The 15,313-nt window shown below is 50.6% G+C and overlaps 1 protein-coding gene across 1 annotated transcript in view; it reads left to right on the top strand.

Moving 5' to 3' along the window:
- The window catches only part of LOC107111187 (sodium channel protein type 5 subunit alpha-like), a gene marked incomplete at both ends in the record, with an annotated part of 379,380 nt that overhangs the window by 207,636 nt on the left and 156,431 nt on the right, over nt 1–15,313 (top strand). The window contains one exon of the mRNA XM_015412116.1: nt 6,216–6,683. Within this exon, the coding sequence (XP_015267602.1) occupies nt 6,216–6,683 (468 nt within the window). The remainder of the gene's footprint in view (nt 1–6,215; nt 6,684–15,313) is intronic.

Here is a 15,313-nt window from a genome sequence, read left to right as displayed (position 1 = left end):
TGGAAGGGAGTGCGGCTCAAATGGTAGACTAACTGCTTGGCAGGGCAGGGATCCCAGGCTCAACCCCAAGTGCCTCCACTCAAAGGACCTGTCAGTAGGTGATGGGAAAGACCCTCTTCCTGAGACCCTGGAGAGCCGCTGCCAGTCTGAGTAGGCAATACTGACCCTGATGGACCAAGGGTCTGACTCAGTGTAACTCATGTGTGTTCATGTGTGGTGTCATCTTTCCTGCAGCTCGAGTTGCCAGCTGCGTGTTGGCAAATACCTGGAGATTTGGGGGGCGGAGGCTGAGGAGGGCGGGGTTTGGGGAGGGGAGGGACTTCAGTGGGGCATACTGCCATAGAGGCCACCTTCCAAAGTGGTCGCTTTCTCCAAGCGAACTGATCTCTGACGCCTGGAAATCAGTTGTAATAGTGGGAGATCTCCAGTCACCACCCTGCCTAGAGCCTGGTAAGGCATAAGAACATAAGAGACGCCAGTGTTGGATCAGGCCAGTGGCCCATCCAGTCCAACACTCTGTGTCACACAGTGGCCCAAAGTACCAGGTGCCAGGGCTATTTTTGGGCAGGAACGCACAGGAACGGAGTTCCGGCTGGCTTCAGAGTTGGCCACGCCCACTACAGCCAAAACTACAGAGGGAAGGCCTGGAGAGCGACCCCTCCCCGGCAGCTCCAAGGTGGGGGGACCTGGAAGGATCAGGGAGGCATTTAAATGCATCCCCTGCTTGTCCAAGGGCCGGCTTGCCCGGGTAAGCCAAGGGAAGGCATGGGGTGTGGCCTGATACGCTAATGAGCTGTGCTGTCAGGGTGTGGCCTAATATGCTAATGGGTTTCTGCTGTTGGGTGTGGCCTATGCTAATGAGTTCCTGCTGGGCTTTTTCTACAAAAAAAGCCCTGCCAGGTGCCATCAGGAGGTCCATCAGTGGGGCCAGGACACCAGAAGCCCTCCCACTGTCCCCCCTCCAGTACCCAGAATATGGAGCATCACTTGCCCCAGCCCAAGAGTTCCTACCTATACCTTGTGGCTAATAACCACTGATGAACCTCTGCTCCATATGTTTATCCAGTTTCCTCTTGAAGCCGCCCATGCTTGTAGCCGCCGCTACCTCCTGTGGCAGGGAATTCCATGTGTTGATCACTTTTTGAGTGAAGAAGTCCTTCCTTTTATCCGTTCTAACCCGACCGCTCAGCAATTTCATGGAGTGCCCACGAGTTCTTGTAGTAGTAGAAGAAAACGTTGGATTTGTAAACCTCCCTTCACTACCCAAAGGAGTCTCAGAGCGGCTTACAATCTCCTTTCCCTTCCCCTCCCCACAACAGACACCCTGTGAGGTAGGTGGGGCTGAGGGAGATCTTCCGAGAACCGCCCTTGAGAGAACAGCTCTGGGAGAACTTGTGACTGACCCAAGGTCATACCAGCAGATGCATGTGGAGGAGTGTGGAATAGAACCCGGCTCTCCCAGATTAGAGTCTGCGCTCCTAACCACTACACCAAGAATGCAGGCGGGAGTGGGGAGGGAGTGTGGCTTGCCTAAGCCCGCCAAGTGACTTTGTGGCAGTATAGAGGTTTGTGGCCCTGCGTCTCACAGTCTTTACGCCGCCCCGTTTGTACTTGGTGCCATACCAGAATCTCGTCTTTTTTTTTTCTGCCGCTGCTCCGTGCAAATCTTCTTAGTGCATTTCTCCCTTCAGTCTCCCTGCTATCGATATCACAAGCAGCTGGTTGACACTTGCCAGAGATTCAAACTCTCTCCCTGCCAATTTCATCGGAACGTGTTTCTTCTGGTTGGCTGGAGGGCATCTCTGGCAGGAGGACAGAGCCGAGTCGATACCCGCTTGTCGCCAGCCACCGAGGAATGGCAGTCGAGACAGCGTTTCCGCTGGCTGGCGGGGCAGAGCAGGGAGCCTCTGGCAGGTCGCTGGGCTGGCTAGGCTCCTCCCTCCCAATGGGGTTTCCAACCTCCAGGCAGTGGCTGGAGATCTCGCAGTGTCACAACTCATCTCTAGGCGAAAGAAGTCAGTTCACTCGGAGGGCTCACTGGGAGGAAATGGTCACTCTGGGGGATGGACTCTATAGCGTTACATACTCTGCTGAGGCCCCTCCCCTCCCCAGGCTCCACCCCCAAATTCTCCAAGTAGAAGAAGAAGAGGTTGGGTTTATACCCCACCCTTCACTGCCCAAAGGAGTCTCAGAGCGGCTCACAATCTCCTTTTCCTTCCCCCCCCCCCAACCCAGAAGGTCGGGCCAGAACCAATGGGTTGAAATTAAATCAGAAGAGTTTTCAGCGAAATGTTAGGAAAAACATCCTGACAGAGTCTGAAGACCACGTCCTATGAGGAAAGGCTGAAGGAGCTGGGTATGTTTACCCTGGAGGTGATATGATCACCACCTTCAAGTACTTTGAGGGCTGTCGTCTAGAGGATGGTGCGGAGTTGTTTTCTGTTGCCCCAGAAGGTCAGACCAGAATCAATGGGGTTGAAATTAAATCAGAAGAGTTTTTGGCTAAACATTAGGAGGAGCTTCCTGACGGTTAGAGCGGTGGTTAGGGCGGTTCCTCAGTAGAACGGGCTTCCTCGGGAGGTGGTGGGCTCTCCTTCTTGGGAGGTTTTCAAACAGAGGCAGGATGGCCATCTGACAACAATACTGATTTTGAGAACTTAGGCAGATCATGAGAGGGAGGGCAGGAAGGGTTGCATCAGTGCCTAGTTCTTGTGGCCCTTTCTTTCATGCCCAGAGAAATGCCGATCACCACTTTGGGGTCAGGCAGCAATTTTTCTCCAGGCCAGTTTTGGCCAGGGATCCTGGAGGGTTTTTTGTTTTGTTTTTTGCCATCTTCTGGGCATGGATCAGGGGTCACTCACTGGGGGTGTGGAGGGGGAGGTATTTCTGAATTCCCTGCCTTGTGCAGGGGGTTGGACTAGATGACCCTGGAGGTCCCTTCCAATTCTGATTCTAAGATTCTAACTCTGTAGTGGCCCTTCTTGGGGAAGGACGGGGGGTTCTCCTCATGCTAGATTCCCTCAGGCTAGGATCTTTGGAAATCTGGGGGCGTTATCATACCCAATAAGTGCATGTACATTATATGCTGAGAGAGATAATTACAGCCGTATGAAAGCAGAATGCATCTTTTTTCCAAAAAAAAAGAAAACCCCTAACCTTAGAAACATTTCTCATTAACGTCATATAGTTAGAATGAATATGCCTCATTTGGAGAGAAGAAATATTATTATGATTATCAGCAGCATTCTCTCACCATATGTCAAGGTTCCCCCAAAGTAGGTCATTTGATTCCCAAGTGGTGGGCCGCACGGAGCGTAACGGGAGGAACGATTGTACGAGAGGTTTCGGGCAGGTCATGAGAAATTGCATTTTCCTTATCGGCTCTGAAAATATACAAGCAGAGAGTTGTGCGTGCTCATGTAGAGTCGGTAAACTACTAACCGTTAACAATATTGAATATGTCTAGGGATGTCTTCGGGTGGCGTGATAAAACGAGCGCTTGCAGCCTCGAGATTGTGCTCCGGAAGCATGTGCCGTAGTGGTGTTTTCAGAGCAAAGCATTGGTCTAAATGGACTTTGGCAAGGTAACACAACTATTGGCTGGAATGTCTGGATTCATGCTTCCTAACAAGTGGACCAGGCAGAACCTCCTAAGTAGACATGAAGCAGGGGTCACTCGGGGTGTCGGGGGGAGGAAGTTGTGAATTTCCCGCATTGTATGGGGGGGTTGGACTAGATGACCCTGAAGGTACTTTTGAACTACAGTTTGGTGTAGAGCCAGTTTGGTGTAGTTGTTAAGTGTGTGGACTCTCATCTGGGAGAACCGGGTTTGATTCTCCACTTCTCCACTTGCACCTGCTGGATGACCTTGGGCAAGCCATAGTTCTGGCACAGCTGTTCTTGAAAAACAGCAGATTCTGTCAGAGCTCTCTCGGCCCCACCTACCTCCCAGGGTGTCTGTTGTGGGGAGGGGAAGGGAAAGGAGCTTGTAAGCCGCTCTGAGACTCCTTTGGGTAGTGAAGGGCGGGGTATAAACCCAATCTCCTCCTCCTCCTCTTCTTCTTCTTCGAAGATGATTGCCATCTGTCCCTTGTTGTCTATCCCCGTCATCTGATGTTGCTTTATACGTGGAGATATTAGTTAACTACTGCGACTAATAGATATTGACCGATTCCCCACAAGCAGCTGTGCCGCCCTCGCTCTTCTGTTTCCCCTACTTGCATTGGTCAATTCCACACTATTCGCTGTGTGGCCGCATTTTGACCCGCATCTCCCCCCGATTTCCCCCGCGTCTTCTCGATCCTTGTTTTTTGAGATCGAGAAGACGCAGGGAAAATCGGGAGGAGCTGCAGGTCAAAATGCGGCCGAGCAGCAAGGGGGGGGAATTAACAGAGTGAAGGGGGGGGGGGGGGACAGAAGAGCAAAAGCGGCACAGGCTGCTTGTGGGGAATCGGTCATTGTTTCAGGAGGGTCGCCATGTTGGTCTGTAGTAGAAGTGCTCGATTCCACTCCACTCCTTAGAGACCAACAAGGTTTTTGGGGTATGAGCTTTTGAGAGTCAAAGCTCCCTTCATCAGATACAAGTAGGAGCGGAGATCCTTGGGCTCTCATATCCCACTCAGAAGGTGGGGGGGTGTTGCAAAGGAGGGATGCAAAATGGAGGCAAAGGCACAATGCAGAATGTTATGAGGTTGATTAGTGCAGGGGAAGAAATGCTCAGGGGCAGAAAATTAGCATTTGTAGTCGGATAAAAAATATGATGTCTTTATTTAGCCCTGTTTGGGTGCATTGTTCTGAATTCTGAATCTGGGTAACAAAAATTAGGAACACACATACTCGATGGGGGATACACTTCTGGGTACCCGTGTGTGTGAACCGAAAGTTAAATGTGAGCACCCAGTGTGATGCAGTGACAAAAAAGGCTAATACGATCTTGGGTGTATCAACAGAGGCATAACATCCAAATCACAAGATGTCATAGTCCTACTGTACAGTGCATTGGTCAGGGTGCATCTGGAGTATTGTGTGTTGTTCGGGAGGTCTCGCTTCAAAAAGGATGTGGACAGGATGGAGCGGGTGCAGAGGAGAGCGACGAGGATGATCAGGGGCCTGGAGACCAAGAAGCCCCAGGAGGACAGACTGAGGGACTTGGGGATGTTTAGTCTGGAGAAGAGGAAGTTGAGGGAGGACAGGATTGCTCTCTTGAAGTATCGGAAGGGCTGTCACTTAGAGGAGGGCAGGGAGCTGTTCCTGTTGGCAGCAGAGGAGAGGACTTACAATCATGGGTTTAAAATAAGGGCGGGAAGGTACCGGTTGGATATTACAGTAAGAGTTGCTCAACAGTGGAACCAGCTGCCTAGGGAGGTGTTGAGCTCCCCCTCCCTGGCAGTCTTCAAGCAGCAGCTGGACAAACCCTTGTCAGGGATGCTCTAGGCCAGTGGTGGCGAACCTATAGCACGGGTGCCAGAGGTGGCACTCAGAGGCTTCTCAGCGGGCACGCGTGTGATCGCCCCAGCCAGGCCCAGACCATCATTAAAGTGTGGAATTCTCTGCCAAATAATTTTATGTAAATGAAAGCATTTAGGATTGCTTTCCTTACTTTGTTTGGATCATCCTATGTTAATGTATGAGTTGTTTTTTCTAAACTAAAACCTCAGTATTCAGGTTAAATTGCCGTGTTGGCACTTTGTTTTGGGTCGCAGTTTGGGCACGCGGCCTCTAAAAGATTCACCATCACTGCTCTAGGCTGATCCTGCATTGAGCAGGGGGTTGGACTAGATGGCCTGTCTGGCCCCTTCCAAGTCTGTCATTCTGTGTTTCTGTGATTTGTGAATGAACTGAACTCCCACTGTGATCTCCCCTCAAAGCTTCTCTGTTTGAGGACTGTCACTCTTAGGTCAGCGAGGAAATGTCCCGGAAGATTAAAAAGTCCTCCTGCTGTTTTTTTGTGTGTGTTCTGATTTTTGATGTCAGGTTTCTAACCGTAACGGATATTGGTAGCCCTAGCCATCCATGATTTTGCGTAAACCTTTTTTAAAAGCCGCCTGAAAACGGGGCCCTCGCTGCCCTTAATTATAAGCTGTCTGAAGGAGTGTTTCCCGCTGTCTGCCCTGACCCGTTAATGCGAGTAAAGCTACCTTGGAACAAGACAATTGAAGTTAATCGCTGTGAATGTGATTTCTCAGGATGACGGATACAACTTGACTTCCTTTCAGGTGCTGAACCTGTTTCTTGCCTTGCTGTTGAGCTCGTTCAGTGCCGATAACCTCTCCGCACCGGACGAGGACGGGGAGATGAACAACCTGCAGCTGGCCTTTGCCCGCATCAACCGAGGGCTCCAGTACGCCAAACGGGCCATGTGGGATTTCTGCTGCAGCGTCCTCAGGCAACCGAAGGCGACGGCGGAAAAGAAAGCCATGATGAAGCTTGTTGCTCAGAACCCGGGTGTCATCCACAACTGCGTCAGCAACCACACTGCCACGGAGTCGGGCAAAGAGGAGGAGACCCACAAGGATTACCCCACCATGGACGGGTTCGAGAGAAAGGAGGAGAACCAGCAAGGGGCTAAAGACCACAACGATGACTTTATGACCAACCCGGACCTATCCATCTGTGTTCCCATCGCCGTCGGGGAATCCGACATCGAAGATGACGAGCAGAGCACATTCACAGAAACGGACCAGGTAAGCGCTTCCTTCGGCGGTGTGTTTTTGCAGTGGTGGCCAATCTATTGGCAAGGGCATCGCAAGTCCAAAGTCTTGTGGCATTCTACTAGGCATGACAGTTAATATGCAGGCTTCCATGCTTTGCAGTGGAGGTTGCCTCTGGTCGACTGAGTCACGGAGCTGCATCAGTAGAACACAGGAGAGAGAGCAGGAGAGTGAGATAGCAGCAGTGTAGTCCTGAGGGTCCGTGGTTCAGTCACTCGATCTATGGTTTGATTGTAAAGCATCGGCTTTGGATGCCGAAGATCCCAGTTCAATCCCTGGCATATCCAGATTTACAAAAAGATAAGAAATCTTGAGGAGGAGAACAATTGCAGTGAAATAGGATATCACAGAGGTGTTGACTGTTTAATACTGGGAGATTGGGGGGTTGCAGGTGGCCTGTCGACAAACACCATGATGTCAGTTCCAGGGAAACCCGGAAGTCATATCATGGCTCTCTAGGATTTGTCTGGAACTCTGTGGTCAAACCATAGAGTTTTGGCCAATTCCTAGAAAGGTATGATGTCACTTGCAAGTTCTCCCCGAATTGACAGCAAGCCATTGCCCAGTGGAAGTCATATCATGGCTCTCTAGGAATTGTCTGAAATTCTATGGTCAAACCATAGAGTTTTGGCCCATTCCTAGAGTGGTATAATGTTACTTCCATGTTTTCCCAGAAGTGACAGCAAGCCGTTGCCCAGTGGTCATTTTTAATTTTATTTTTCTCCTGCCACCATTAATCTTCTGCTCCCACTGGGGGCCTGCTAACCCTACTGTCCATACATTCAGAAATGTCTCCTAATGTTCATCTGAAATCTACCCTCCTGTAACTTACACCCTCATTCCAGCCTTGTCCTCTGGAGTCGCAGAGAATGAGGTCTAGCCCTCCTCTATGCGACAGCTGGCCAGGTACTCGGAAAGTGTGATCATGCCTGATAAATGTGTTTAGTGCACATATATCTATCTTAGGTGTCATTATAGCTACGGTTGTCCTGAAGGGCTTTGTGAAGCTGAGGCGAACCTTTATTCACACATCGGTTTGGTTAGCGGGGATATGTTCTCTCCTGTGAGTTGCACTGCTCTGTCTTGCGACCGCTTCCTGTTTTGAGCGCAATTACTGTAAAACAGTGCACCCGAAAACACAAGCGATGCCTGAAGATGGAGAAGTGTCTCCGTTTGAGCTACCTGGTGTGAGACTTTCCCGGGAACCTCCGAGATTGAAATGTTATTTGAAGGTGATGTGCGAGGGAAAGTAGCGACTGCTTCAGGTAGCGTGTTTTTGCCAGTAGACAGGGCATCAAATGAGCTACTAATCTTGTCTCTGTTTTGACATCTTCATATGATTTCAGTGTCTTGGGAGAAGTCAGTTGGAAGCTAGGCTGTGTGTTGAAGTGGGTTCCCCCCCCCCCCCGCACGGCCTTCCTGTTTCTCATTTTGAGGCACGATAATTACGCATGTGTAACTGACAGGTTTGTGAGAGCAGGAGGGGGAGATAAGCGCGTGAAAGGGACTGGGGGGAAAGACCAGTGGGGGATTCTCTGATAGCCAGTAATTTCTCAAAGCCTTTATGGCAGGGGTGTCAAACATAAGGCCCGGGGGCCGGATCTGGCCCATCCAGTCAGGGCTCTTATGCAGCCCGTGAGCAACTAATGTCAGGAAGGAAGTGCTGGGGGGGGGAGTGGGCAGAGCCACTCCATTGTGGCTTCAACACAGCAGAACAGCCTCATCTGCAGCAGTCAAGCATCATGGGAGAATCCGCCCAGCACTGCACTGCTGCCTCTCTAGTCCGCCCGTGCGGGTTTTCCTTTACACCCCCCCTCCCAGCCCATGGGGCCTTGCAAGTGAGGATACACCAACTCAGAACTTACCATCTGCTGTCCTTTATACAGTTTCTATCTCCGGTACCTGGCATTACGTTTCATGGCACGCATGACCTGGCCCAAGAAAGTGACATTTATGTCAGACCCAGCCCTCGTAACAAATGAGTTTGACACCCCTGCTTTATGGACTCTGTTTGCTCTGGGTTTTAACAGGAGCCATAGCTTGAGTCGGGCGGTGGCTGAAGAGGCAGCGGTATTCTTGCCTGTCGGCTATCAGAGCCACTATCCTAGACAAGGCCGCCTTCCTCCCCAGAGGCTTGTGCAAAACACTCCCCCTTGGGCCCACCTCGATCCCTTTCCTCGCGTCTCAGGATATGTGCACCGGGGGCAAAATATTAGCCTGGGCTGGCCTGACCTCTTCAGGGCTTGTAAGCCAAGCAGGGCTGTCCCTGGTTAATACCTGAGAGAGCCAGTCTGAGGCTAGGGCTGCCAAGTCTTCACAGGATCCCTGCCGCGGGGGACAGCAATACGTGTTGCACCGCCGTCGCCAGGATGTGACGCTACGCGTCGCTCTGGCAATGGGGCTGTTTGGAGTCCCGCCAAAGCGACGCGTAGTGTCACATCCTGGCGACGGCGGTGCAACGCGTATCGCTGTCCCCTGCGGCAGGGATCCTGTGAAGACGTGCGGATCCCCCGCCGCGGCTTGGCAGCCCTATCTGAGGCAGTGGTGAAGAGTGTTGCGACTCTTTAAGGTGCTAGTGGACTCTTGCTCTTTTGTCCTGCTGCAGACAGACTAACACGGCTCCCCATCTTGAACACCACTGCTCTTCTTGTTCTGTACGGATTACCGTCAATTAGGCCACGGCTTGGGGCTCTTTAGCTTGGAGAAAGGACGGCTGAGGGGTGTGTGAGGAACAGAGGTTTTAGGACCTGGCCTTGCATGTTCATTATATTCAGCTGTGAGATTTTGTTATGGGGGAGAATTGTCCTTATAAACCTCCGTAATCTTTTTACAAGCCAGAAGGGTTAATTAGGGAGTTGAATTCTTATCAGCTGGTGGCCAGACGGCAGAGGGACGGACCTAGGAAGAGGGAGCTACTGTGGCGCAGCACTCTCTCATTAGGCTTCACAGGGTGGGGCCGGCTATACTCTGGGCCGAAATGATCCAGTTTCTCCTACCTGATATTGGACTGTTTTAAGGAATTGGCCTCACAGAAGTGTAATGTATTCAATAAGCTGCCATTGAATCATAATGTGTGATGAAAACATCTAATTGAAATGTCATGTTAAGCTTCGTCCTGGGCTAGGATCCAAATCCATCCAATCGCATTGCTAGCCCAGGAAGAACCAACCAATCACTTGTCAGCAAGCTCCCTGAGCGGGAACGTCCGTGATTGGTCCTTATGCATACAACCTTATTGGTTGGTAATTGTACAGTAGGCGTGGCTACATTAGCCGGGAGAGTTTAAAAGCAGGACAGCTGCAATGTAAAAGCTGTTCTGGCTATCAGATGTTGATCCGTGTTGGAGTTGTGTTCGAGTTGAAGAATAAAGTTGTGTTCTTGCTGAATCACTTTCCAACTGCTTTGTTAAGTGAGTGACTTAACAAGAAGTGAGTTATTGTTTTCATTGGTCCTGTCACCTGGCTTTTTATTGTTTGTTTGCCGTTGCTTGTTATGATTGGATGTTTCCTGCTTGCTTGACATCCCTTCTACTACAACTATTTTTTTTTTCAATTAAATCCAGTAGTTTTCTTTTTTAAACCTGGTCTTCAGAATTTATTTTGCTGAGTGACTGCATTTTATCTATATAAGCGAACCCCAAGGTCTTCGGGACCTGACAGGGTGACATGATCGAGGTTTATAAGATTATGCATGGGATAGAGCAGGTCGAGAAAGAAGTCCTTTTCTCCCTTTCTCACAATACAAGAACTGGTGGGCACGCCATGTAATTGCTGAGCGGTCGGGTTAGAACGGATAAAAGGAAGTACTTCTTCGCCTAAGGAGTGATTAACACATGGAATTCACTGCCACAGGAGGTGGTGGTGGCTACAAGCATGGACGGCTTCAAGAGGGAATTAGATAAACATCTGGAGCAGAGGTCTATCAGTGGCTCTTAGCCACAAGGTATAGATAGGAACTCTCAGTCTGGGGCCAGTGATGCTCTGTATTGTTGGTGCTTGGTGGGGGGCAACAGTGGGAGGGCTTCTAGTGTCCTGGCCCCACTGCTGGACCTCCTGATGGCACCTGGTATTTTTGGCCACTGTGTGACAGAGTGTTGGACTGGATGGGCCACTGGCCTGATCCAACATTGGCTTCTCTTATGTTCTTATGTTCACTTTGGCCTCAGTTTCTTCCATCTGGCATCTGAAGGAATTTACCGTCTGTGGGTCAAACCCCTGACAGGTTCCAGTTGGAGACTCCCCCTCTCTGGGGGCCTCAGACGAACATTCCAAAAGCCATGCAGTCTTGAGGAAATAAATATAACCAAGACTGCCAAAGTGAGGCAGGAAAATACTCATGTTTGATATTAGTCCAGTGGGGGGTTGCCAGCCTCCAGGTGGGACCTGGAGATCTCCCGCTTTTACAGCTGGTCTCCAGCGGACAGAGATCAGCTCCCCTCGAGAAAATGGCTGCTTCGGAGGGCGGACTCTATTGGCACTGTACCTTGCTGAGGCCCCTCCCCAAACCCCGCCCTCTCCTGGATCCACCCCCAAAGTCTCCAGGTAGTTTCCAGCCCAGAGCTGGCAACCCTATCCAGTTCTTCCTGTGCCATCCTTGAGCAAATCATGTGGCAGTCGGAATGTTCCTTTCAGAAATGGTGTATTTTTAAAACCAGGTTTCACCCAGTCAGGTTATCTCTCTGTTATTTCTCCCAAAATGTACCGAGTGAGGAGACAACTGTAAGAAGGGGGGGGGGCATCTCAAGAAAAATCTTGCTTACTGCAGCGCCCCCCCCCCATAGCAGCATTAACTGAGGCGGGGGCTACGAAACAGAGCGAGAATGTTATTCCATTCAGAGTAAGAGCAGGAGACGCAGCTTTTATTTGGGTTTTTGCTCTTGGGTTGCCTGTGTCATTAGCATGCGGGAAACGTGATCCTGATTGCCTGCCTCATTTAGTCAGCAAGAAGAAAAACCCTCTTAAAAGGGGGGAAAAAGAGGAAAAGCAGATGCCAGGAAGAGGAGCAAACAGCAGCACAACTGAGCAAAAGGTTGGGGAAAGGGTTTGGGGGTTTTGGGGAGGGGGGTCGGAATCCCTTGGAGAATCCCTTGAACTGTGGCGCAGCCTCATTTGGAACACCATGCGCCCTTCCGGTCTCCAGGTCTCAAAAGGGATGTCACAGAGCTGGGGGGAATGTACAGAGGAGGGCGACCAAGATGATAAGGCAGTTGGAGCCAGTTTGGCATCGTGGTTAGGGGCGCAGACTGGGAGAACCAGGTTTGATTCCTTGGTCCTCCACATGCAGTTGCAGGTGTGACCTTGGGTCAGTCCACAAGTTCTCTCAGGGTGCGTTCAGACAGACAGCTAATCCCACCACTATGCCAGCTCAAATTTGATCCCGATCTTTTTAATCCATCCTCGCACGACCAGACATCCCCCGGGGGAATCGCCTTACTGCGCGCTGCTTCCGCTGTGGATTGTCTAGACGGCATCCACTGAAGGAGGCACGCGTGGTGGGTTTTTTAAAAAAACAAACAAACAAACCTTTTTGCACATGTGCATAGGCATGATATCGCAGCCTTGTTTATCCGCACATGCGCAGAATTGAGTTTTTTGCCGAACGAGCACAGTTTTTAATTCCACGCTGGAATGATCAGATGGACGAAAGTTCGCGAGTGGCCTGTCGGAACCAAAAGCTCCAGATTTAAAGTAGTATCTTTTTAGTACGGCTCCGAGGCGCGGCAAAATGGAAGATGGACGTTTCCCAGATGTTGATGTCTGGACATTACATTTAAATCCATGAGGCACCTGTGCCTCGCACGGATCTAAAGAGCCGTCTGAATGCACCCTCAGAGCTGTTCTCTCAAGAGCAGTCCTTGAAAGAGGTCTCTCAGCCCCACCTCCGTCACAGGGTGTCTGTGGTGGGGAGGGGAAGGGAAAGGAGTTTGTAAGCCACTCTGAGACTCCTCCGGGTAGTGAAGGGCAGGGTATAAATCTAATCTCTCCTTCTTCTTCCCTATAAGAAAAGGCTGAAGAGTCTGGGACTTTTCAGTTTAGAAAAGAGACGACTAAGGGGGACACACAATAGAGGTTTTATAAAATTACGCGCCAGATGGAGAGAATTGAGAAAGAGAATTTTTTTATCCCTCTTCCAAAGTACGAGCACTTGAGGGCATCCAATGAAGCTGATGGGCAGTAGGTTCAGGACACACCACAGGAAGTATGTCTTTACACCGTGAGTGATTAAAACATGGGATTTTCTGTCAAAAGATGTAGAAGAGGAGAAGAAGAGATTGGATTGTATACCCCGCCCTTCACTACCCAAAGGCGTCTCAGGGCGGCTTACAAACTCCTTTCCCTCCCCCTCCCCACAACAGACACCCTATGAGGTAGGAGGGACTGAGAGAGCTCTATCGAGGACTGCCCTTGAGAGAACAGCTCAGAGAGAACTTGTGACTGGCCCAAGGTCACCCAGCAGCTGCAAGTGGAGAAGTGGGCCATCAAACCCGGTTCTCCCACATTAGAGTCCACACACTTAACCACTACACCAAACTGGCTCTCTATGGCCACAAGCATAGACAGCTTTAAAAGGGAATCCGACCAGGCCTGTAGCTGCAGTGGAGCATTTCGGGGCCAGGCCCCCCAACCTCTGCTCCAGGCTTCCGACATCCCATCTAGCCAGTTTCTTTTATTTTTCATGTGCACCAGGGCCGCGCAGAGCCGTCACTCTGCCCTGCCTGCCAGCACCCTCACCTCTCACTCTCTTGTCACTATTTTGAAAACTTTAACTCTCTAGTTGCTCCTGACACAGCCTGTGTGTGTATGCAGGGGGCGCCCCCTGACTTATTTAAATGCCCCCCATCCTGCCTACGGCCCTGGATTAGACAGATCCATGGAGGAGAGGTCTATCAGTGGCTACTCCACGACCTCTCAATCCCAGAGCCAGGAGGCAATATCAGGGGAAGGCCTCAGCCTCTGTGCCGTTGTTGGCCCTCCAGAGGAACTGGCTGGCCACTGTACAGGCCCGTAGCCAGAATTTTTAAAGTCAGGGCCGCAATGTTCCCCCTAAGCTTAGCTAGTGTGAGCCAGCTCGCAGTGTTTGAGCCTCCGGCTCACACATTTCTGTCCCAGCTCAGGAAGGAAGGCTCCAGAGCAAAACTCATTGATGCAGGAGCCAAATCGCTCGCTCACAGCTTTAATGCCAGGAGCTCACAAAGTAGAATGTTTGCTCACAAGACTCCACACCTTAGAGGGAGCATTGGTTAGGGGGCATTTAAATTTCTTAGGCAGCACTGTCTAATCAAATTAATCCAGGGGAGAAGGTCGTGACGCCCTGGGCTGGATGGGAAGTCAGGGGGCCTTGCCAGCAAGTCTTGGGACCTAGCCCCGAGATGCCCCACGGCAGCTACGGGCCTGCCGCTGTGTAAAATGGGATGCTGGGCTAGATGGGCCACTGGTCTGACGCAGCAGGGCTCCTCTTCATCCCCCCCCGCAAAACTTTAACTTGGGCTCAGCTGTAAGTAGTGACTGTGTGCTGATGTTGGAGAGGCCGTGTGCAATTCAGGATGGGGATTCTGCCAAACTGGTTGCATAAAACTGGCCTGTGTATTATTTTGATTTTATCTAGTCACGCTACTCGTAATCCACCCGTCTCACTGAGACTCAAGGTGGATGACACAGCGCAAGTCAGTGCAGTCGATAGGCTGGGTGAGTGAATAAGCAGTGTCATGGGACTAGTGTTAGATCGCCGCTAACAAAGATCAGGAGAGTGATTTCAGCAAAGTGATTCAGCTTTATTGAAGTAACGAACAAGCACTTAAACGCATTCATAACCAGAACAGATTAACATTGGGAGCTAGGCTCCTTTTAAACATTCCCGGGCTAACGTAGCCACGCCTACTTACAAATAACAACCAATGAGGTTGTGCGGATAAGGTCCAATGAGAGTCTTTCCCTCGCAGGGAACTGGCACAGTTCTGATTGGTCGCTGTTGCAGAGCGACCAATAGTCAAACAGTACTGTGGAGCCTACGTTCGGCTCGAAGCTTAACATGGGGAGTTAATGAAGCGATTCATGAACTGTTTGCAATACACTACAACTAGGGTTGCAGATATCTGAAACAAAGCAGAAGTGTTAAACGTGACATGTTAAGGCAGAAAACGGTACTACGAAAGTATGCAACAATGCAAGGAGAGCAAGACAGTGTCATACAGCAGCAGACCAAACATACTAACCACAGAAGAAGAAGAAGAGGAGAAGGAAGAGGAGGAGGAGATTGGATTTCTATCCCACCCTTCACTCAGAGTCTATGAGCGGCTTACAATCTCCTTTCCCTCCCCCTCCCCACAACAGACACCCTCTGAGGTAGGTGGGGCTGAGAGAGCTCTGACACAAACTGCTCTTGAGAGAACAGCTCTGAGACAATGTGACAGGCCCAAGGTCACACCTGCAGCTGCAAGTGGAGGAGTGGGGAATGAAACCCGGTACTCCCAGATTAGAGTCCGCGTACTTAACCACTACACCATGCTCTCATTCCTTTTATTAAAGCATCAGTTTGGTGTAGTGGTCAAGAGTGGCGGACTGTAATCTGGAGAACCGGATTTGATTCCCAACTCCTCCACATGT

The sequence above is a fragment of the Gekko japonicus genome, unplaced genomic scaffold (genome assembly GCF_001447785.1).
Source record: "Gekko japonicus isolate JY-2015 unplaced genomic scaffold, Gekko_japonicus_V1.1 scaffold1755, whole genome shotgun sequence".
NCBI lineage: Eukaryota > Metazoa > Chordata > Lepidosauria > Squamata > Gekkonidae > Gekko > Gekko japonicus.
This window is presented reverse-complemented; position numbering and strand designations above follow the sequence as displayed.